The sequence below is a fragment of the Eulemur rufifrons genome, chromosome 30 (assembly GCF_041146395.1).
Source record: "Eulemur rufifrons isolate Redbay chromosome 30, OSU_ERuf_1, whole genome shotgun sequence".
Classification (NCBI taxonomy): Eukaryota; Metazoa; Chordata; class Mammalia; order Primates; family Lemuridae; genus Eulemur; species Eulemur rufifrons.
Window position 1 is genome coordinate 85,895,248 of NC_091012.1, and position 22,094 is coordinate 85,917,341.

Here is a 22,094-nt window from a genome sequence, read left to right on the forward strand (position 1 = left end):
TTATGCTGCTTTTTGTTGTTGTTGTGCTGTGTTTGTTTGTTTTGCATGTGATCCTCTTAAGAGTTTTCTCAAAGTGCATAAAACAGAAAGACATTTGAGCAAAAGAGATTTTTACAGATCAAATGAAAAGTTCTCTTCATAAAGAAAGAAGTAAATATTATTAAATTTATCTTGAGAACTTAAGAATTTGAACTCTTCTAAGTACTAGATGTTAACAAGTTCTCCATTTGGCTTTAACTATTTCTTAGGCATAAAGGAGTCCTTGGGGCTTAAGTACCTTTGAAGTTGTTGAAATCTAGTAAATTATGCTTTTTTGTAAATTCGTTATTCATATTTTTATGAAATATTCAAAAATAGCTTTTCTAGAACTGCCATAGTCTTCAACTATGTCCTAATTTTAATTAATGAGATATTTTTGCAGTACTAACAGAAAGAGATGTTTTTCACATACAAGTAATACTCCTCCATAAGTACTTAAGGATTTTCCTCTGAATTTATTCTTATGAGTGATAACTTACTTTATTTGCCTGAAAAGATCTGTTATTTTTTATTGCTGAAGAAAAACAGCTTTGGGCATTATCTGGCTTTAAAGAATGTAAGAGACCTTAAAAATCATCTAGTCCAACCTTCTCATTGCGCTTATGAGGGAAATGAGGCCTAATGAAGAGAAAGTATTTGCACATAATGGGAGGTTAAAACACTATGAATGCTCAAGAAAGGTTTGATGAATGAGCAAATGGATCAATAAGTTGATTGATAGATGATGGATAGATGGATGAATGGATGGGTGATGGATGAGTGCATGAACTGATGGATCAATAAATGAAATTAATGGTAGAGTCAGGTCTGGAGCCTGATTGTCCTGGTACCACTCACTTCCCTGAATTTCTACTATAAAACACTGCCTCTCTAAGGAAAAAAAAATAGGTATGAAATACCTTTGTATTTTTTTAACTTCTACTTTAAATTATGAATTATTCTTTATACTGGTAATTCAAGACTAGTCAATACTCATACTGGTAATTCAGTGAATAGTGCTTTTTTTGTTTGGTTTGGTTTGGTTTGGTTTAGAAATCGCAGAATTGAGCATGGGTACATAAACTCTAGGTCATTTGACATAATTAAAGAAAGCCTAGTAAACTGACCCATACAGCCCTAGCCAAACAATTCTCTGAATTGCGAACACAATGCCTAAGAGGAAACAGACATTTTCTGGAAGTGTGACTACCTTTGCAAACTTAATCCTTTAGAGTGATGACAATGCCATTTTCCCCTTCGCCATTTTTTGATCTAGAAGCTGGAGAACGAAAGTATTCAATGATTATTGTAAGAAAGATACAAGAGATAGTTAGGTAAAGGTTTGGAAGGATAAGCATAAAGTCCTTAGGCCAATTAAATTAAAATATAATCACCTGGACTATAGGCATGAGCGATTCAACTACACTGAAGTTTCAGACAATTTCAACTGTACTCTGAATATTATTACTTCAGCTTGGATAGCAAGCCAAAATTGCCTGCCATAGACCAAGCCATCTGGGCCCTGAAACTAAACCAATGGAAGTTTCATACTAGCAGTGAGAAGAAAATTCATTTTGCTTTTATTAACTACTTCCATTCTGTTTCTATTAAATATTATGCTCAGATCTAAGCTCTTCAAGAGTAAAATTCAACAAATTTCTCAAGGATCTCTTAACTACGCATATGGTAGATGGCTGAGGTTTGAAGAAAATTATAAAACTGGCATAGCAGGAGAGGGACAGGGAGAAAAGTGATGAGGAGACACAAACTCCTCCTTCATCTGGTTTCATCACCAGTTTTCTCACCCCTCTGTAGTACAAATACGTGTGGCACTGGGTAGTGTTGATACAATTCTTGGCACCTATATTATAATTAACTTTTGGATTTCTGAATAAATATAAATAAAAACTGTAGTCAGTTGAGTCAAGACTGTAGAAGTCATGTCAGAAGGTAGACTGTGTAGTTAGACATGTATAATACCAGTGATTTGTAGATAAGTTTAGATTGGTGCATAAACAAACTTTCTTTAGCATTCTCCAGCACATCAAGCCCAGGATGCCAACATAATGCTTAGGATAGGATAAAATAGGTATTTAAGCTTTAAAAAAGAGTCAAAATAGCAAGCTATTAGTAATAAAAGTGATGAGAATATAGCAGATATTAAGAAAGTGGTATAAAAATGACCAAAATTTAAGCTTAAGGAAAACTTAATATCAATAAAATTCAAGGCTTAAGAGAGCAGGATATATATTTATAACCTAAAGTCATTGATTTTTTATAGTCAATAACAAAATATTGGTTATGTTTACACTATACTTAATGACAGAGTTTTGAGCTGGCAGGTACCCTGCTAATCACATTGGAAAATGATTTTAATCATTTAAAGTACCAACACTGGTACTTTGTTTAAGGGAGAGAGGACAGAGAGAGAGAGAGAGAGAATGCATTTGAATTTTTGTCAGTTTCTATATATCCTTCTTTTTAGTTAGTTCAAATATTTTATTTAATTTGATGAGGGTCTCTTTTTAGTATCCTAGGTTTTAGGTTAAGACTAGATGTCTAATTAATATGTGCCTCAGACTCAAAACTATTTTATCTCTGCCTTTCTCACAAAGACAGAAATATTCAAAGTGAACTTAATACAATTTGGTTTTATTTATTCACACAAACCAAAAAATATAGTGTTACCTGGAACAATAGAAGTTTGGGGCCAAGGACCGTGAGCCTAGGTCTTCCTCCAGATTTCCTACATACTACATTTTTCTGGATATGTGTTTTGCTGGAGAGAGAAAAAAGAAGAAAGTAAAAAATGGGTTTTTTTTTTTAATAAAAAAGGTTCCAAATAGGACCAGATGTACTGTTACATCTTTGAGTCTGTGTCTTGCCTTAATGAAACAATAGACCAAGGAGAATTTGCATTTGGCCTACTAATCTTGCTAAATCACTGATTTAGAAGTCTAATTACAAGGATTTACTGTCAGTACCAATTCTACCAATTATTACCCCACTGATTCTCCAGCCAGAAATATAGAAAACACATATACATCACATGCATGTCACATTTTATATCTAGAGAGAGTATGTGTGCATACACACACACACACACACACACACACATATATAAAGATAGAGAGAAGAATATATACAGATATATATATGAAAAGTTTATAAAAATTGTAATGATTTTTTTGAGACAGAGTCTCACTATGTTGCCCAGGCTGGTCTCAAACTTCTGGACTCAAGCGATCCTCCCACCTCCGCTTCCTGAGTAGTTGATATTACAGGTACATGCCACTGTGCCCAGCTTGAAATTCTTGAGTGCTTTTAAATTTTTAAATTTTCCAAATATCTTTGCATCAATCTTCTCAAACAAGTAGTTTGTGTTCATTAAAAAGGGGATAGGAAGCATGAAGATCTGGTATTATTTCCTAAGCAGGTTAACCTCAAATCATTTTTAAATAGGGTTGCTGTACTAGCAGATTAGTGGAACAGTATAGGCCTAATATATCTGAATTTTTTCAAGTCATTTTACAAAATGTCTTTGATATTCTGTGGACAAAATGATGAAATGTGGGATGAATCATAGGACAGATGTGGAACATGTTAAGCAGCTATATCCATGAACTGCTGATAAATAAATTTCCATCCACCCAGGACAGGCTAGTTGTAACATATCAAACACATGTCAGATTGTAGTATTGGTACAGAAATAAATGGTAACAGAAGAGTGCCAGGGTGATGAGGAGTAGACAAAAGCTTATCACATGAGAAACAGCAAAAGGCTATTTCACCTGGAAAAAATTTAATGAGAATATCAGTGTCAGTCTTCACAAAATTGAAGAGCTACCATATTGAAAAATAATAACTTATTCAGCATGGTTAAAAAGGGCAGGATAAAAACTAAGTGGTGAAAATTTTAGTAAAACAGATTTGAACTCAACATAAGGAAGAATTCTCTGGCAATAGTAAAATGAGATGCCTAGATAAATGGTGAGTTCCCTGTTCCTAGAGTGACTTGAGTTTGGATTGGATAAATGTCTGTCAGGGATGTTGGAGAGGATGTTATAAAGTGTAAGACTGGATTAGATGACATTTAAAGCTTCCTGAAGTCATTCACTCATTCCACAAATATTTATTAGTCCCTACTAAGTGCTAGACACCATTCTAGGAACTAGAGAAACAGTGGAGAGTAAGACAAATTAAAAATGTTAGAAAGAAAAGAGCATTTTTGAATCATATGCTCCTTACAATTACTGAAATTGAGATCTTTTGATTTAGAGACCAGTACTATGTCCATCAAACTTATTTCTCCAAAGACCTGGCCTGGGCTTTGTCAGAATGAATTCGGAGAGAAAAACTAACATTGGTTATTACCTCCAAAGTATACTACAGGAGTCTCATAAGAGGCTAAATTAATAGTGGGAGATTCATAGTCAGTGAAAAACCATGTTTCTTGACTCCTAACCCAATAAATTCTTCAGTCTTCCCTCCAGAAGAGCAAGGATTTAGGAATCATAATGTAAATAAGGAAAGAAACATATGCTAGTTCATGTTCTTTAATCACCATGTCAAATGATTGTTTCATAGACATTGTGTAGAGCAAAGAACAAAACAGGTGAGGCCTACCTGAACATGCTACTGTCAGATCAATCACTTACTAAGCAGCTTTTTTTTTTTTTTGGTTCAGAGATAGGAAAAGGCATCTTTGCCAGACCCTTCAAATAAACAGCTCTCCCCTGTGGCAGGTCTCTACATTTTTTATATTAATGTATCTGCCTTAAAAAACCATATTCCAGGTCCACACTGAAGACAAGGGTGACAAAATTACAAACTACAAAATTGGATATGATATAGCCAGATATATGTCTCTACTTGTGACAGCCACCTACCTACCTACCCTGATGCTCAGATAAGATAGAAGCATTTGAAATGTGAAAAGGCAAATAAATGGAAGGACTTTCTCAGGGAGGCAAATTAGACCAAAAGTAAACTAAAAGGAATTGGAAACAGCCACCCTGCTCTGGCACAGTCAGCGAAATGCAAACCAGAGCCTAAGCCCCTATGGTCACCCCCACTCCCCTGAGTGGAGAGTCAAAATAAAACATCACCTGATACAGAAAACAAAGCCAAGTTTAGTCACGCCTGGAGAGGCATTGCCAAAAAGTGGGGGGGGGGGGAGGCGGGGTATAAAACAAATAGCCAGATGAATGTTCAAAAAGGCAAACAACCAAAACAAATAAACAAATATAAAAGATAATTTAAAAGGATAATACCAAATTTCCCAATTCTGATTGAGACAGAGAAATAGGGGCCACATAGGAAGCATTTTCCTGCCTGCCAAACTCTTTAGTTCACATATAAATCACCCCGAGCCAAGGCCACTTATAAGTGATGATTGCAAAGAAGGGAAAAGACTGGGCAGGGCTCATGTCTCAATGGTGTGGAAGTTGTTTTCAACTCCTAGTTCCTGAGCACTTAGGTAGGGCGACAGCTGCTCACTGTTGACTCCATCTTGGTATAGGACAGAAATATAGACTGAGCAGGGGCATTTTTAGAAGTCTTTGGAGATTACTTTCCATGGGGCTGGTCTTCAATTGTGTAATAAGCAAAATGTGGCCATCTTTCCTCTCCTATCCCCTATTCCCTATTCCAAGGCCTTTTACCCATTTTAGTGGTTCCTACCTCTCAAACTAGTGGTCTCCCACTGAAGTGTTAGTGACTTCATAGAATGCCCCACCCAGGGGCTTCTCCTGGAGGACTTGGTATAAGAGGCTGTGTTAGTTTCTTAGAGCTGCCATAACAAATTACTATAAACTGTATCACTTAAAAAACAGAAGTTTATTCTCTCAAAGTTCTCAAAGCTGAAATTCCAAAACCAAGGTGTCAGCAGGGCCATTCTTCCTCTGAAGGCTCTAGAGAAAAGTCTGTTTTTGCCTCTTCAAGCTTCTGGTGGCTCCTGGCATTACTTGGCTTGTCGATGCATCACTCCTATCTCTGCCTCCATCTTCACATAGCCATCGTCCCTGTGTATGTCTCTTTGTCTTCACATGGTCATCTTATAAGGATATTAATCATTAGATGTAGGGTCCATTTTAATTCAGTACAAGCTTATCTTAACTAATTGTATCTTCAAAGACCCTATTTTCAAGTAAGATCACATTCTGAGGTTCAGGGTGGACATGAATTTTGAAAAGACACTATTCAACCCCAGGCAGAAGCAATGTTGAAGGCAAAATAATATATTTTCTTAGTGAAAGAGAGATATTAAATGTAAAATGGCAAATTTCAAACAATGTAACTATGGTAAAAGGGATACTTTGACAGGCATAGCTGCCAATAGAAGAAAAATATTCAAATCTGTGTCCCTAATACGTGAAAAATAGGCTTTTCTTCTTTGGAAAGTTGAACTTTAGCTCAAAACAAAGAAATGGAGTTTTAATTAAATCTTAAGACTATTTGTACAGTTTGTCACAAATGCAGGTATTTTACCTGGTAACATAAGAGCTGTGGGGAATTAAAAAAAAAAAAAAAGCACAACCCTAATACCAGTTTCTATTGTATAGTGTTTTGGAGTTTTTAAAAGCTCTTTCACAATATGAGAATCTCAGGTTGGAAATAGAAGGCACTTAAATAATAATCCAGCACCTCTTAATTTTGAGATGAGGAAACACACCTATAGTGATTGTTACGTTTCTAGAATCACCCAGCTAGACTATGGCCGAATGAGAATTTGGCTCTTCTAACTAGTCAAAGAATATTAAGACAGAAAATAATTATTAATAGATCCTAACTGAGAACTAAAATCAGTGTGGCTTCATTTGGAACATTAGCACAAAACAAAGAAAGGGTAAGTGGTGGGCTAGGGAAATCTCATAAGGCTGCTTGAAGGAGGCAGCTTCTGAGCAGGGCCGAGAAAGAAGGATCAGGTTTATAAAGGTGGAAAATCAGCCAGAAGTCATGCCATGTAAACAAAGGTAAGGTGAGTGTGCCAGGTGGATGGCACAATGTAGAGACTAACAAGGCAAGTAGGCTATAGATAAAGGTAAAGGAAAGCATTGCCAGATAGGGAGGATGGTACTGCATTCTAGAGGGTTTTGAATATCAAGTCGAGAAACTTGGATATGAGACTAGAGCCAGGCAGTAAGATTCTTTTTTTCCTCATAAAAGAAATGTATGCTCATATTTTTTAAATGACCCAAATACTGAAGAAAAATGTAAAATGAAAACTAAAAGTCCCTTCTATCTCCACTACCCAGAGTCACCGTGATTAATAGTTTCTTGTGAAATTTGCCAGAAATGTCCCCCATGGAATTCTTTTTAAATAACAATTTTTATTTTTCAATCTGTGTTATCTATTGCAGTCATGCTGATGTAGCACAGTGACTTGATTAGATTGCAGCATAACTGAGTTACACAAATGCTAAAAGCAAAAAGTGCCCCTTAAGTACCACCTGGCCTGCTTAAAGGCAACTGAGAAATCACTAAACTCTCTTTAAAAATTTAGAAAACCAAAATGCCTTTTCAGCCCTTGACAAATAATTCATCAGTGTAATCCTTCCCATTTGCACATGCTGATGGAGTCTACTCTGCTGGCATTCATGAAGAACATACAAATGTCCAAGGAATGTGACATGACTCCTCAATAATATTTTCTGCTTCAGTCTTTCAGCCAAGAAATAATCAGAGAATAAGAGGGGGCCTATCTTTCTGTCAGTAGTACACACAAATAACTTAGCTTTAGATAATCCAGCTGTGCTAAAAAAAAATCAAATAGGGTGGTGACAAAAACAAAATAGTGGCAGAAATGGAATGGAAGAAAATGGGGAAATGGCATTTGGTTATGCAAATATGCTCCTAGAGGAAGTAATTGAGATGAAATAGCTAAACCAAGAGGCCCATGCTGGGGTTAGCATGAGACAGCCCTGCCTGTTTAATATCTGCTTTAAAGAGGAATGGGGAAGTGGATCATTCTGAAGATGAAGGAAATCACAGCCAGGATTATATGCTAATAGAGCATATTAAAAATCTATCAGGTATTCTTGCAGGGGGCAGGGGAGTTATTGGGTGCCAGTAGCTTAGTAAATTAATAAAATATACAGGGTAGTTAGAAATTGCCAGGATCACATATTTCTTGACCACATATGTATATAACATTTGCTTTTACTGTCATCTCTGTTAAATCTCAACTTTCTCTTTGAATAGCTCTGTGTCACATTGTGTCTATGAATTTAGGCACCTCCTTCACATACCCTAAGCTTCATTTAAACTGAACTGTTGCTACCCCTATTCACAGGCTGCAATTCCCAACCTCTGTGCCTCAGTTTTCACTGTTTCCTCTACTGGGGATGTTTTTACTTCATCCATTCTAATTTCACTCCCATATTAGGATGATCAAATCTTACCCTTCTTTCAAAGTCCAACTCAAAAGCCCAGCTCAAAAGCGACCTCTTGTCTTCTAGTAAGCTTTCCTAGATTCTACCCATCAGTCCTCTCCACCCTACCCCATCACATCCACAGGTTCTCTCTCTTTCTATTATACCTTCAGAGGACTTTCTGTTTCTCTCATATAACATTTAGCACTGGGAGATTTCTGTGTATTAATGCTAAAGTACATATTTTTCCTGCTGCACTGGCCTCTAAACTCCTTGATAAAAATCTCTAAGTGGATTCATCTTTGTATTCTTCACCCAGCATATACACTCCAAATATACACATTACTCACATACACACACACACACACACACACACACACACGTGCATATAGACAACCACAGCACAGTGCCTTTAATGGCCTGGATGCTCAATAAATATTTGTGGAAAGAGGGTGAGAAAGAAGGAACATGGATTTACATTATAGAAAGCAAAATACAGACAGTCCCTGACTCACAATGGTTTGATGTATAATTTTTCATCTTTACTATCATGCAAAAGCAATACACATTCAGTAAAATCTGTACTTCCAATACGCATAAAACCATTCTGTTTTTCACTTTCAATAAAGTAATCAATAAATTACATGAAAATTCAACACTTTCTTATAAAATAGGCTCTGTGTTACATGTTTTTGACCAACTGCAGATTGATATAAGTGTTCTGAGCATATTTAAGGTAGACTAGGCTAAGTTTTAATGTTTGGTAGGTTAGGTGTGCTAAATGCATTTTTAACTTATGATATTTTCAACTTACAATGGGTTTATCAGGATGTAACTCTATCTTAAGTCATAAGTTGAGGAGTATATGTGTATTGGAGCAATCATATTATGTTGAGTTTATATACAAAAAGTTGAGAGGAATTTTGTTTGGATGCACTAGATAAGGTGACATGAAAATCAATGGTAATCTCTTGTACTAGCAATATGATTTTTATCATCAGCTGCAATTCAGCAAATGCCTATTGTTGGATACTAACATTATTTGTAATCCCACAGCAACTCAGTAATTACCTGTTATCTCCTATTTTCGAGGTGAGGAAAATGAGTCTCAGAAAATTTAAGTAACTTGGCCAAGATCACACAGCTAGTAAAAAGCAGGACTGGGAATTGAACCTAGGCCTGGCGTAGTTCAATGCCTGTGCTCTTTTCATTAGCACATCTTTTTTAAAGCACTTTCACAACTATTATAGCATTTATAGCACAAAGTAAAACTTCAAAGTTGGGTGTTCTCTCTCCTCAGCACTCCATTTACTGCTACATCTTCCACTCTCCCCAGTTCCACTGAGGCTCTACCACCACCCCTTCAGCAGTCTGCAACCCTATAAAGACCATACCATCACCATGGACTGATTGAGACCTGTAGAGGTAAGCCTAAGAATTAAAAAAATAAAGCCTCCTTTTATGTAATTTTTTAAATGCTAAACCATAAAATCAAATTTTATCTTTAATTTACCAAAATGTACATGTGCTGAGTTTTTATGCTTCTATCTAGATTTTCTGATATTATCTTTCTTTCTCCTCTTCTTTTTCCCTCCCCTCTCCTTCCCTCCCCTCCTCTCTCTCTCTCTTTCCCTCCCTCCCCTGCCCTTTATCTTCCCCCTGTCTCTTGCCTTGCTGGTACCATCAGCTTAGACTTAGTCTGCTTTCTGGATGAACCAGCATTGGCAAACCCAGAGAGTAGGGGTTCAGGAAGTACAGTAGAAGGCCAGATCTCTGTGACAAGTGCATCCCCAAGAGTGGGATTATAGCAAAGTTCCCCACCCCCAGTCCCATTTTCCTGTTAGGCAGCAATGGTAGTTGCCTCAGCTCTTAACTAGGGCACCCTGGTCGGCACATCACCAGTGTTCAATGAAGCCAGAGTGCTGAAATCATTAAACAAACCTGCTGCTAACACTAGAGGTCATACTGGGTTAGCCTAATAAGGAAATCAACTATATGGCCACCTACATGATGTGATCTGAAGGACACTCAAATGATACCTCTGCCCCAGGATATTTCTCCTAACAGAAGGGTCTTGAGGGGCTTGAAGTCTTTCAGAATATCCTATGAAAATGTAAACACCTCCAAGAAAGTTCCTTTTAAAGCCCTATGAGGTAACATCTCAGTAGGGATTTACTTTCCCAAAGTGACAGCTGAGCAAGGGGAAAAAAAACTCCTAGGTATGGGACAAGAAATAAAATGAGAAGATGGCAAATGTCATAAAGGAAGATGAAAAAGCGACAAATTTTGACTCCTTCAGAGTTGTGCTGGGATAGACCCTACTTCCATTCCATTACCTGGTGCTCTGGATCCCAGTCACATGAGTAAACAGAATTCTTGGTCAGTTTTCCAACTTCCAAGGATATTGGGAACTCCTACTGCCCGTATGCTGTATTATGGGGTGTTGCTGACAATGAAAAGTTTCCATCTGTACTAAGCATATTATGGGTTAAATTTAAGAAAGTGCTGCAAGTTCTAACACAACCATAAGAATAATATGTTAAAAAAAAAAACAGCCACCAGGGTGAGACTGCCCCCAAGGGGTGGCTGGGCCTTGTGCCAGAGACCTGTAGGGTAACCTGTCCTGTTGACTCTTTTCCAGGGCGGAAAGAGGGAGGGGCAGGAACTTGAGTTGCTTAAAGGTGCAGCCCAGCCAACTTTGGGGAGGAAGACCCTGGCAAAGACCTAAATTGTTCAGATTGTACTGACAAAATAAAATTATGATTCTTAGTGGAATGTACAAAGTAGAATTTCATCTCATTCAACCTTTCTATTCCCTTTCTCCCAAGCTAACAATCAACATATGTAACTTATTAGCATAACTGAGTGTGAACATTTCTTATTATAGTGTAGTCTTTTTATATCTGTTAAATGAATATATTTGTCTTCTTTTTTCCTGAAATATTCATTTACCCAGTTAACAAAACTTCATTTACTTAAAATGCTTTCATAACCATTCTAAAGGCTCCATAAATTCCATCATTTTGTGAGTGTAAGAAAAGGGATTAAAGTGTAGAGAAAACATGATGGGAGTTTGGATGTGATTACTTTCCTATTCTTACTTCCCTATTCTTACTTGACTAATTCAGGATATTAAAACCACTTTAGGCAGTTTGACAAAAGTCAGTGTAGCTCTTTTTTCCACTCAAAAGAGAATAATTCTCTATGTTTAGGAAGTTTGAAACTTGTACTTAAGGACGTTGAATTTGGTCTTTGCTCTTTAGTGGAGGTGGCTGGAGGAAGAAAGATCTCTGTGTATACACACTGAATAAATATGCCTGTAGGAGAGGCACTGTTCAGCACTTTAGTCCATGGACTTTTTAAAATATCTCTCTTGGCTTCTCCACAATCTCCATGTTAATCATCTCATCTTCCTGCCCAGGTGCCTCCAGTTCTGATTCTACAGAATTATTTGTAAACTAAACCTACCTCCCATAACCTAGCCAAGAAGAAAAGATAAAAGTTCCTGAGTGGGGAAAAATCGATGCTATAAAATCCATGCCCTGTAGATTTCTTGGTATGAGAGCCCTTGCTCGGCCCCTACACAATTCTAGCATATTTACCTGTTTTCCCAATTCACAGATGATTAAAAAGAATAAATTAAAATGAGATTGCTGCTACAGCTTATTATTATTAACCTTTATTGGGTGCTATTAGCTCCCAAACACTGTGCTAAGCCTTTTCAACACATTATTTCACTAAATCTTTGTGGCAACCCTATAAAGTTAAATACTATTAATAGCTCCATTTTACAGTTTCATAAACTGAATTTTAGACTCTAAATTGCAGAAGGACTAAGTAATTTGCCAAATTTGTATAGACTTAGTCTAGACAGTCATAAAGGTGATAGAGTTAAGGGCTATGTGACAACTTGATTGCAAAAGAGTAGAGAAATACAAAGGAAAAAGGAACTACAGGAAGTTGGAAAGCACAGCAATTCAGAAGTTTTTCATTTAGAGACAGCCCGCTTTATGCCTCTCAGTAGCTTTCAGAAGGCAACATGCTATTACAACAGAGTTAACTAGCTGGTTGGTGTAAGTATGACTCTGAACCATTAAAAATAGATTAAATTATGTTCAAAATCATCTATAAAATAATGGATGAAGTATAACATCCATATGATTTCTGAGGTGTCAGAAAGAGCTCCCCCCTACTTCCTACCCTAGTCACCCAAAAATATCTCTTGAGTTGGCCCACATAGAGCCTAAAATCCCCACATTGCTCAAACATCTGATTTAATAACTGAAAGCAGCCATTAAAATCCAAGTATTACTATTATATAAATATTTCTCTGATTTTTTAAAATTAAAATACCATTTATTAAATTTCAACTTGATATACAGTACTGAACCTTTGAACTTATTCTTACAGAAATAACTAAATATTAAGAAAGAGTTTCAATTAATAGCTGTTTGCTCCCTCACTAAGCCTTCTACAAATTTGGTTGCTGGAAATTCTTCTCTTTTCTTGCTAGGTAAAGTAAGCATTAACTGTGTGTTTTGGCTTCTCAAAGGGAAAGAAGGCTTTAGTTATCTGAAAAATTCACATAGTTAGAACACATCATTCCCTAAAGGTGGTGGTATTTTTACGTGTGGTGTGAAAAAAAAATAAAAATAAAAATAAACCCTTGAAAAGTAGGGAGGGAAAAAAATCAATTTGCAAAAGATTTTACTTTCCGTTTCAAAGCCTCTGCATTCAGGTTCAGCTAGCCCAGTCTGTCAATTTGCTGTGTTTGGGCCTATTCTGTCACCAGAGTTTATCCCATTATGCTGACTAATGTGGAATTGACCATTTGTAAAGGAGACTTGGGACCCTGGCTGACTTGATGTGTGACTTGAAGTGGTCAAATGTAATCCCCCAACCCCACTCCTTACTGAAATGAAAATAGCTGCCCCTAAGTCTTGCCTAAAATGGCCCCACGGCCCATACCCAGGGTATAACTGTGATCTGGTATGAGAAGAGAAAGTGATATTCTGAGAAGGGTCACTTCTCAAGAGGCGAGCCCTTAGTGGACTTCCTGGGTGCAGCCTGAAGCACCTGACCAGCTCAGGGAAGCATGAGGACCCAGGGCAAGGACATTCAGAAACAGCCATGAACCCATCCACAAAGTTGGCCTCCCCCACATGTGTACCCTTTTATACCTTGCCTAGATCTGTCCATGGTAAAGTTTCCAAGAAAACATGGCAAGAAGGAACCCTAGGGACTGAGTAGGTGGGCACGGGAAGGGGCTGAGGGGCTGCAGGCTGTTCTCTGAGTGAGAATTAAACAAACGGCCCAGTGTGGACAGAGTAAGGGTAGGTTACATGAGACAGACATAAAAAATCAAATCCCAAACCACTGTGGTCATTCAGAAATGTTTGCAACTTTTCACAAGGGCAGTGGTATTACTCCCAATTTCCTGGCCAAATATTTATTAAAGTAACTAAGGACTGAGTGCACGAGGCTGCCTCACATCGGTGCAGCATCCTCCTTTCCTTGCAGCTCTGAACTGTGAGGTACTGTCAAAAAAAACTCTTCCACACTCAAAATAGCTACATTACAGAGGAGAGTTGGAACGTGTTCTGGGAGTGGGTGTGTTTGTTTGAGTTCAGTGTGTGCAGAAAAGGCAAGCCTCCACAGCCACTCACACACTTCCCTCTTCAGCGATGGGTACGCAGACAGCCGAGCTCCTGGACTAAGTCTCTGAATGGTAATGTACATTTATAAAGATTATTTTCTTAACTATTTTGAGGCATTTTATAAATAATATGCATGTTTCTGCTGAGAGCACATATATATATTTAGTCAACTTTTGCTTGTTTTCTCCTGAGGCTAGTCTTATGCGGTTACTTATGTGGTATGATTTCTGAGGTGTCAGAAAGATCTCCCCCCTACCTCCTACCCTAGTCACCCAAAAATATCTCTTGGGTTGGCCCACCACAGAGCCTAAAATCCCCACATTGCTCAAACATCTGATTTAATCACTGAAAGCAGCTATTAAAATCCAAGTGTTACATTGGGATATTAGGCAGACATTAGAAATTAAAAACTAAAGCAGAAAAGAATATGGAGATATTATTTCTGATATAATGTTAAGTTTCAAAAGAAGAATGCAAAATGACATGCACAGTCTGGGTTAGGTACTATTCTTAAAATGTCATGGGGCCAGAGCCAACATATATGCCCCAGTTCATGAACATGAGCCTGTGGTAAAAGAAGCTCCATGCTCTTGGGCAGATTTTGTTCTGATTTATGTTGAATGAGTGCTTTCCACAGTTTCTGATCCTCAGCTCCCACTTTCTTCACAGTGTATCTGAGACTTCCCCTTGCTAAGCTCCAGAGGCTCCCAGTGACCTCTTGGTAATCAGCCTTGGTGGGGCCCAAATCCCCACCCCTCAGAAAACTCACGGAGCCTGACATCTGCCTGTGAGCGGCTTTCAGAAAAGACCTCACAAGCATTCACCCACCCAATCTCCCTTGGTAGCAAATAGCTCAACCCAAGCCCATTTCCTCAAAAGATGGTGGAGGACTTAGCAGCCTCCTATATTGCTTTGAAATTGGAGAATGAAATTCTGCAGGCCCAAGTGCAGCGGCTGATGGAAGAAAATGCTGCCCTCCAGGCCCACATCCCAGAGTTCCAGAAGTCCCAAGCAGCCAAGGAGGATGAACCATTCCAAAAGCCCTCAGAGGCCCAGGAGCCCCAGAAGCCCCCAGAGCCCCTGGATCTCCCAGCAGCCTGGGAGCCTCAAGAGCCTCCAAAGATGGAGAAGCCCCAGAAGCCCACAGAGCCACAGAAAATCCCAGCCCGGGAGCCCCCAGAAGCCCAGAAGCCTCAGGAGGCCCAGAAACTCCAGGAGACCCAGAAGCCCCTGGAGCCCCCAGCAACTCAGGAGCCTCAGGCACAGCCAGTGGCCCATGAGCTTCCAGCAGCCTGGGAGGCCCAAGAGCCCCCAGACTGCCAGGATGCCCCAGGGGCCCAGAAGCCCCAGAATTCAGAACTCCAGGACCCCCTAAATGCTGAGGAGGCATCAGAATGTGAGGAGACCTCAGCACAGCTTGAGTTCCTTGAGCTTCTAGCTCCCCAGGAGCCTCTGGAGCCTCAGGTGCCACAGGAGCCCCTGGATCCTTCAGATGCCCAGGAGTTCCTAGAATTCTCAGCACCTCAGGAGTCCCTGGAGGGCCTAATAGTTGTGGAGACATCAGCAGCTTCAGAGTTTCAACAGGCTCCCAGTGGAATAGAGGCTGCAGTTTTTCCCCTAGAATACCCTTTAGCTCTCAATGGGGATGCCCAGAAGCTTCCTGAGTTCCTGGTTCAACTGAACAGTTACGTGAGAGTCAGAGGGCACCTATATCCCACTGAAGCAGCCCTGGTGAGCTTTGTTGGCAACCACTTCTCAGGTGAGGCAGGAAGGTGGTTCCAGCCCTTACTGGATATCCAAAGCCCCCTGCTGGAGCAATTTGAAAGTTTCACACAAGTGCTCCAGGATACTTTTGACAATCCAGAAAACATGGAAGATGCCAACCATTGCATCCATCAATTTTGCCCAGGGGAGGGCCCTGCCCACCAGTATGTAACCCACTTCCACCTCATTGCTCAAGAACTGAACTGGGATGAAAGCACTCTCTGCATCCAATTTCAAGAAGGGCTTGCCAGTTCTATTCGAGATGAACTGTCTCTCACAAGCCCAGCCACCAGCCTATCTGATCTGATCACTCAGTGCATCAGCCTAGAAGAGAAGCCTGATCCCAATCCATCAGGGGCAAGCCCCTCTGAAGACAGAGATGGGCCTGAAAGTCCACCAGCCAAAAACCAACCTATGCAGGCTGCAAGCAACCACCCACACCTCAGTGAAGCTGAACGGGCCCGTCGCCGTGAAGGCCACTTGTGTCTCTACTGTGGTCATCCTGGTCATTTTGCCAGAGATTGCCCTGCCAAGCCTAATCGTGCACAGCAGGCGGGAAACATCGAGGCCCGGCGGTAAGGGGGACCCCGGGCGGGCCAATTTACAAATACGCGTCCCCCTCTCTTCCAATATCCATGTCCCGTACCCTATGGCTGACTGTTGAAATCCGACTGGGAAGAAGGCAGTTCTTTGAGCAAGCAATGGTGGATTCAGGCTCCTACAGAAACAGCATTGACCATTCTGTGGTTCTTCGGGAGAAGCTGCCCATCCGCAATAACATCTTCCCTCTGATGCTTGAAACCGTGGATGGCCGTCCACTGATTAATGGACCCATAACCAAAGAAACACCACCTGTTGAGGTTAAAATTGGAAACCATGTTGAAGAGCTCCAGTTCGACATTATTCATGCACCACGGTACCCTCTGATTCTTGGAATTCACTGGCTTGAGACACATGATCCAAACATCGAATGGAGTACCCGCACTGTGTCCTTTCCATCACGTTATTGTCACTACAATTGCTTCAGACACAGGTGGAATAGAAGACGTCGTGATGAAATAATTGCTGGGTAGATCCAACATCCGAGTGACTTCTCCTGGCAACCTGTCTTCTGTTACCTCAGCTGTCATCAGCACTTGCTGCTCTCTGAATCTTCCATTGAACCTCTGGCTATGAACCAAGGCTACCTGTACAACAACCCTGCCTCTTGGAACCTGTACTGAACCTGATCACTTTGAGTTACTTTTTTTCGCCAACCCTGCATGCTTCCCTCTCTGAACCCTGCATTATGCAGGGCTGTTTTAATTACAATTTATACTAACAATATGCATAAAAATAGGTATTAGAAACTAATAATGAAAAAGTTTAGCTGTTAGACTGGAAATTTTTTTCTTTATCACAGAAGTTGCAACATCTTTTCAATAAAGAAAATTAATTTGCAAGTGATATTTTTAAAAATAATCAATAAACAGTGGCAATTCCTGCTTGTGTTGGAATTGTTTCTTGGCTTAGGAGATGGAAGAGGAAAAGAGACTAGGAAATTAGAAGAGAGAGGAAATTGAAAAAGGTTCAAAGTTTGGGTAGAGTACCGAATATTTCAGGAGTAGTGACAGGTCAGTGGGTGATGGGGAGAGGGAGATGGAAAGAATAGGAAATGGTTGGTGCTGTGATTGGGTGAGGTATGGAGGGATCAGGGTGAAGGTAGAGGTAAAGTCAATAAGAGCGTTTGGGGGAGATTGGGAGGAGATTGGAGAGGGTCCAAGGGAGGGTTGGGGGTGCTGAGGGCAGGGAAAACGGGAGGGGGGAAGTCCTACAAAAATAAACAGAGCACTGACAGAGATATTGAGCAGCTTTGAAGGTAAGCTTCTTGGACTTCACAAGTTAACCAAACAAAAAAGAACATTGGAGCAGGTAATGAGATACCTCCCACTTCAATGATCAGCTCTCCTGGTAAAATGACAGGACTTATTCCCTACAGCAGGAAGATATGCCCTAGAGCTCATGCTCATTAATTTGCTGTTACCAACGATCAGGAACAGGGTGGCAAGGAATCAGGTTTCAACACCTGCAGATCATTGGTAGCCAACTGTACCTCTCCTACACATACAGGGTGCCCAGCCCTGCTGAGCCATGTTGCTTGCATAACACAAAAGGACAGCCAAGTCGGGGAAGAGAACTTATGTCCTTGTGGGCTTGACAGGCACTAGTGTCCTGACTTAAATCACACACACACACACACCCCCTGCAGGGTGCTGGGGATGGAGGGAGTGGAATCTCCAGGTGAGATGTGAAGAAAGGTCCAGGAAGACCCTAACGCTTTTCCTCTGTGTTTTCAACTTTCCCTTGGGAGTCTCTCTCTTTGAGGCAACTTGAAAAGGACTCTTCCCCTTACTTAGACAAACGATCAAATATATTATCATAACCCCAGAAAGAGATAGGAGAGGAAATTACTATTCATTGAGCTGCTAATATATTCCAGCTACAATGTCAGGCGTTTTACCAACGTTAATTATCTCATTACTCCTCAGAACAAGCCAGTGAAGTAGATATGTTTGCTTCTATTTTATCAATAAGCAAACAGAATTCCATCAAGGCTAGTTTGCTCACCCAAAGCCACACAGCTAGTAAGTGGTGGAGGCCTGCTTGGTCTTCAAAGCCTGTGCCCTTTCCCCTACAGTATGCCAATCTCCCTAATGCAATAGTGAGGGCCAAACGTGATTGTGGCAGCAGGGAACTAAGTGGGATAACCCTAAAACTCAGAGAAAAACTCAGAAGGAAAACTGCAGGAACCATATCGGTAGTAGTTCCATTTCTCCAGTTTCCTTATCTCATTCCCAACCCTTTTGTTATTCCCATAATCCTTTTTCATTTCTTAGAGGATTTCCTTTTGTTTAACTAATGACACAGCCCCTGTTCAGATTCCATGGTGTTTTTATAAGAGTTGGGGGTCCAAGGACAGTTACCTGCAGGACCTGTGCATTACTTTGCAGCACCACCCCTCAGATTGTCTGCCTAGCTACTTCTATAACCAATCCAAATCCTGTGTAGCCTTAAATTCCACCTCTTCTAGACCTCATTGGCCTCCCCCTTATATCCCTGAACAGTCTAATGTATTTTGGTATTATACACCGCTTTGTGGAATGTGAGAACCTTTCCCTAGGTATATGTCGTACATTCACCCACTCCACTCCACACATACATACTTAGCTTGAGTGCAGGGACAGAATCATCTACATCCTTACCCTTGACAGCATAGCCTAACAGTACATAAAAGAGTCTCCATAGTGACAGATTCTATGACATTTGATTATCATTACACAGAGAAAGGGGCTTATTTGTATACTATGGGCTCTTATAGTTTTTTCTCCCATTCAAGTGTTCACCTCTACTCCCAATATCAAACACTATTTGTTAATGTTGGAATTCAAAAGAAAAAAATCTTTAAGCAGCCACAAAGAAAAAAATGCCTTTTATTGCTCAAACTACCCTGGATCTAGAAAGGACAACTGTGTTTGGTTTTCCCAGGACTGAGAGAATTCATGGGACACAGGACTTTATGCACTAAAACTGGGACTGTGCTGGGTAAACTGAGAAGAGTGGTCAACCTACCTAAACCTTCCATTTTTCTATCTGGCTATAGAGGTTTATTTAACTAGAGTGTAGTTATTTGCTTCACAAACAAGATCAATTATCTAATCATAGAATCACAGAATTTCTGAGTTGGAAAATACTCAGCAAGTTTATTCCCTTAATTTTACAGTTGAATGAGCTGAGGCCCAGAGAAAGGAAAGTTACTTAACATAGTTCACTGTTATCAAAATCTCCTGACTCCGATTCAAGTGCTCTCTTTTCACCATGAGCCGCTATTCTGCCCCATAGTTAAAAATTCTGTCTGTAGCCAGCATTGAGCTAGGTACTGTGGACAGTGTTTAAAGTATAACATGAGAGTTTTACAATGTGGTCAGGAAGGAAAAATTAGCAGGCGTTAGACAGCCACTATAGATAATCAAATGCTAAATTCTATGATAGCAACAAATACACCAAACTGAAATGTCCCAGCTGATAAGACTACCAATAACTTCCATTAAATGAGCACCTGCTTTTTGCCAGACATTTTGCTGGGTGATTCGGGTCTTTTCAACTATCTGCAAGGTAGATCTTATTAGCCCCGTTATACAGACCAAGGAATTGAAAGCCACTGAAGTGAGGTCACTTGCCAGGGGTCATGCTGCTAGGAATCAATAGAACCCCAAAATAAACCTTGATCTGTCTCACACCAAAGTTGGGATTTCATCCAACGTACCACACTGCTTCTCAGAATAAATGACCTTTACTCTATAGTAACAACCTTAATGATATTGATTCACTAGATATGAGTTCAATTACCCTAAAAAGATATTAATTTGTTAAATCATTCATTCATTAATTCATTCAACAAATATTTATTGAATACCTTCTATACATCAGGCAAGGCATGAGGAAGAGGAGGGAAAAGGGAGAGAAAGAAAGGTACAAATATATCTAAAGTATGGTAAAGTATCATGGCTCTCGATAAAGTATCATAGTTCATGGTAAAGTAAAGTATCATGGTTCTTTCTCTGATCACAATTTAACAGGGGAAGCTGTTGTGTAGCACAGTGCTGTGATAATACAGAGGAGAGAGCACTAATTCTGCTATGGACTGAAGAGGTACGTTTTCAGTTGGGTCTTGAAGGAACCTCACTGTAAACAACAGGGAGAACAGGGCTTTCTAGGTTAAGTAAAATGAAAATGAAAAAGCAAGCTGGTGGGAAAAACATGGTTTCTTCACAAAAGATAGTTTTATGTCACTGGAAAGTAAGGGGCTGTGTGTGTGTGTGTGTGTGTGTGTGTACAGTAGGGGGTGTAGGTGGGAAGATGAAGCTTAACAGGAAGTTGGAAGTCTCAGGTTAAACATCCTCTCTGTCTGGCTGAGGAATTCAAACATTATCCTATGGACAATTTGGACTTGGATCTTTGTTCTTCTTTTCTTTTTTCTGTTTTAGATTTGGGTATATTTTTTTCTGTCCTGCTGTAAAGTAATGCACACTTATTTTAACAAATTCACATGTGTCAGGAATTTATAACATAAAAAGTAAATGTTCCCTTTCTCTCTATCCCCTATCTCACAAACTAGGAGGTTTTTAAATAGGAGAGAAGCATGGTTGGTCTATATTGTAAAAATTTGATAGTGATGTGGAAAATGACAACAGGGAAAGTGATGAAGTGCCCCTGTTCTTTTTACCTTCTTAGATTTTATGAAGATGAGTTCAAACTGTCAAAAGCAAGGAATTAAGCTCCATTTTCCTCAAATATTTATTTTGAGGACTTACTTTAAGGAAGGCACTGAAGTACACAAACATATGCAGGATAACGTCCCTACCATCAAGAATTTTACAATGCATCTAATAATGGACAAAGGCTCATGAATGGTAAGAAACTAACTTTTCATTCGGGCTTCTTCAGTTTCAATTTTAAGGACTCTCTAAATGGAGAGGACTTTTTACAAAAATAAATATTCCACAATATTTGGCACAGACAAAAAGAAAACAATTCCCTCTTTAGCCAACTTTCTCTAAGTTTAAACTTTAAAAGGAAAATGATCTCTATATATTTTTGCAGCTTCCCTTTCTGTTTATTTAATAAATATTTCATATTTAATGATATTACAGTGTGCCTGGAATAGTCATGGTTACTCTGTTGAAGGATGTAAATATGTCCCAGTTCTTAAAGTACCTGTATATTTCTAAAAGTATGTTTTAAAGGGTTTTGTAGGGAATGATAATTTTTGAAATTCTTAGTGTAGTAAACTTTGATATTTAGCATTCTACTAGATATCAAATATTAAATAATAAGAGTGATAGAGGGGTCACAGCACTGAGAGCCAGAAGATTATGATTAAATTTGTAGGTTTGCCACTTACTAACTGTACAGTCTATTTCACTTGATAAATGAAGAAAAAATTTGCTTTACCTACTCAATGAAGTTAGAGAAAATATCAAATGAGAAAACTCACATTACAAAAGCATCATGAAAGTTGAAAATGCTATATAAAAAAAGTTGTTATAATAACTTATGTTTGTAATAATGATTCCAAGGACCTTCAAAATACTAAAATGCCCATTTAAATTCATCTCAATTTCACAGACCTCTATCTCTAGTGTGTACTTCTATGTGCCAGGTACTCTGTATTGTCCATTCAATTAGGTTTGATATAATTATTGTATTAAGTGGATTTTTAGTATTCTTACTTTCAAAGCAATGG

General features: G+C 39.2%; 1 protein-coding gene across 1 annotated transcript; it reads left to right on the top strand.

Moving 5' to 3' along the window:
• The first annotated feature begins 14,926 nt into the window (after positions 1-14,926).
• Positions 14,927-16,390, top strand: RTL3 (retrotransposon Gag like 3). Its single transcript, XM_069464479.1, has one exon. The coding sequence runs from the start codon at positions 14,927-14,929 to the stop codon at positions 16,388-16,390; it is 1,464 nt and encodes a 487-aa protein (XP_069320580.1).
• Positions 16,391-22,094: the final 5,704 nt, after the last annotated feature.

Bases quoted from the DNA above. Each gene is read 5' to 3' on its own strand.
- RTL3 (XM_069464479.1), top strand. From the start codon at position 14,927: ATGGTGGAGGACTTAGCAGCCTCCTATATTGCTTTGAAATTGGAGAAT.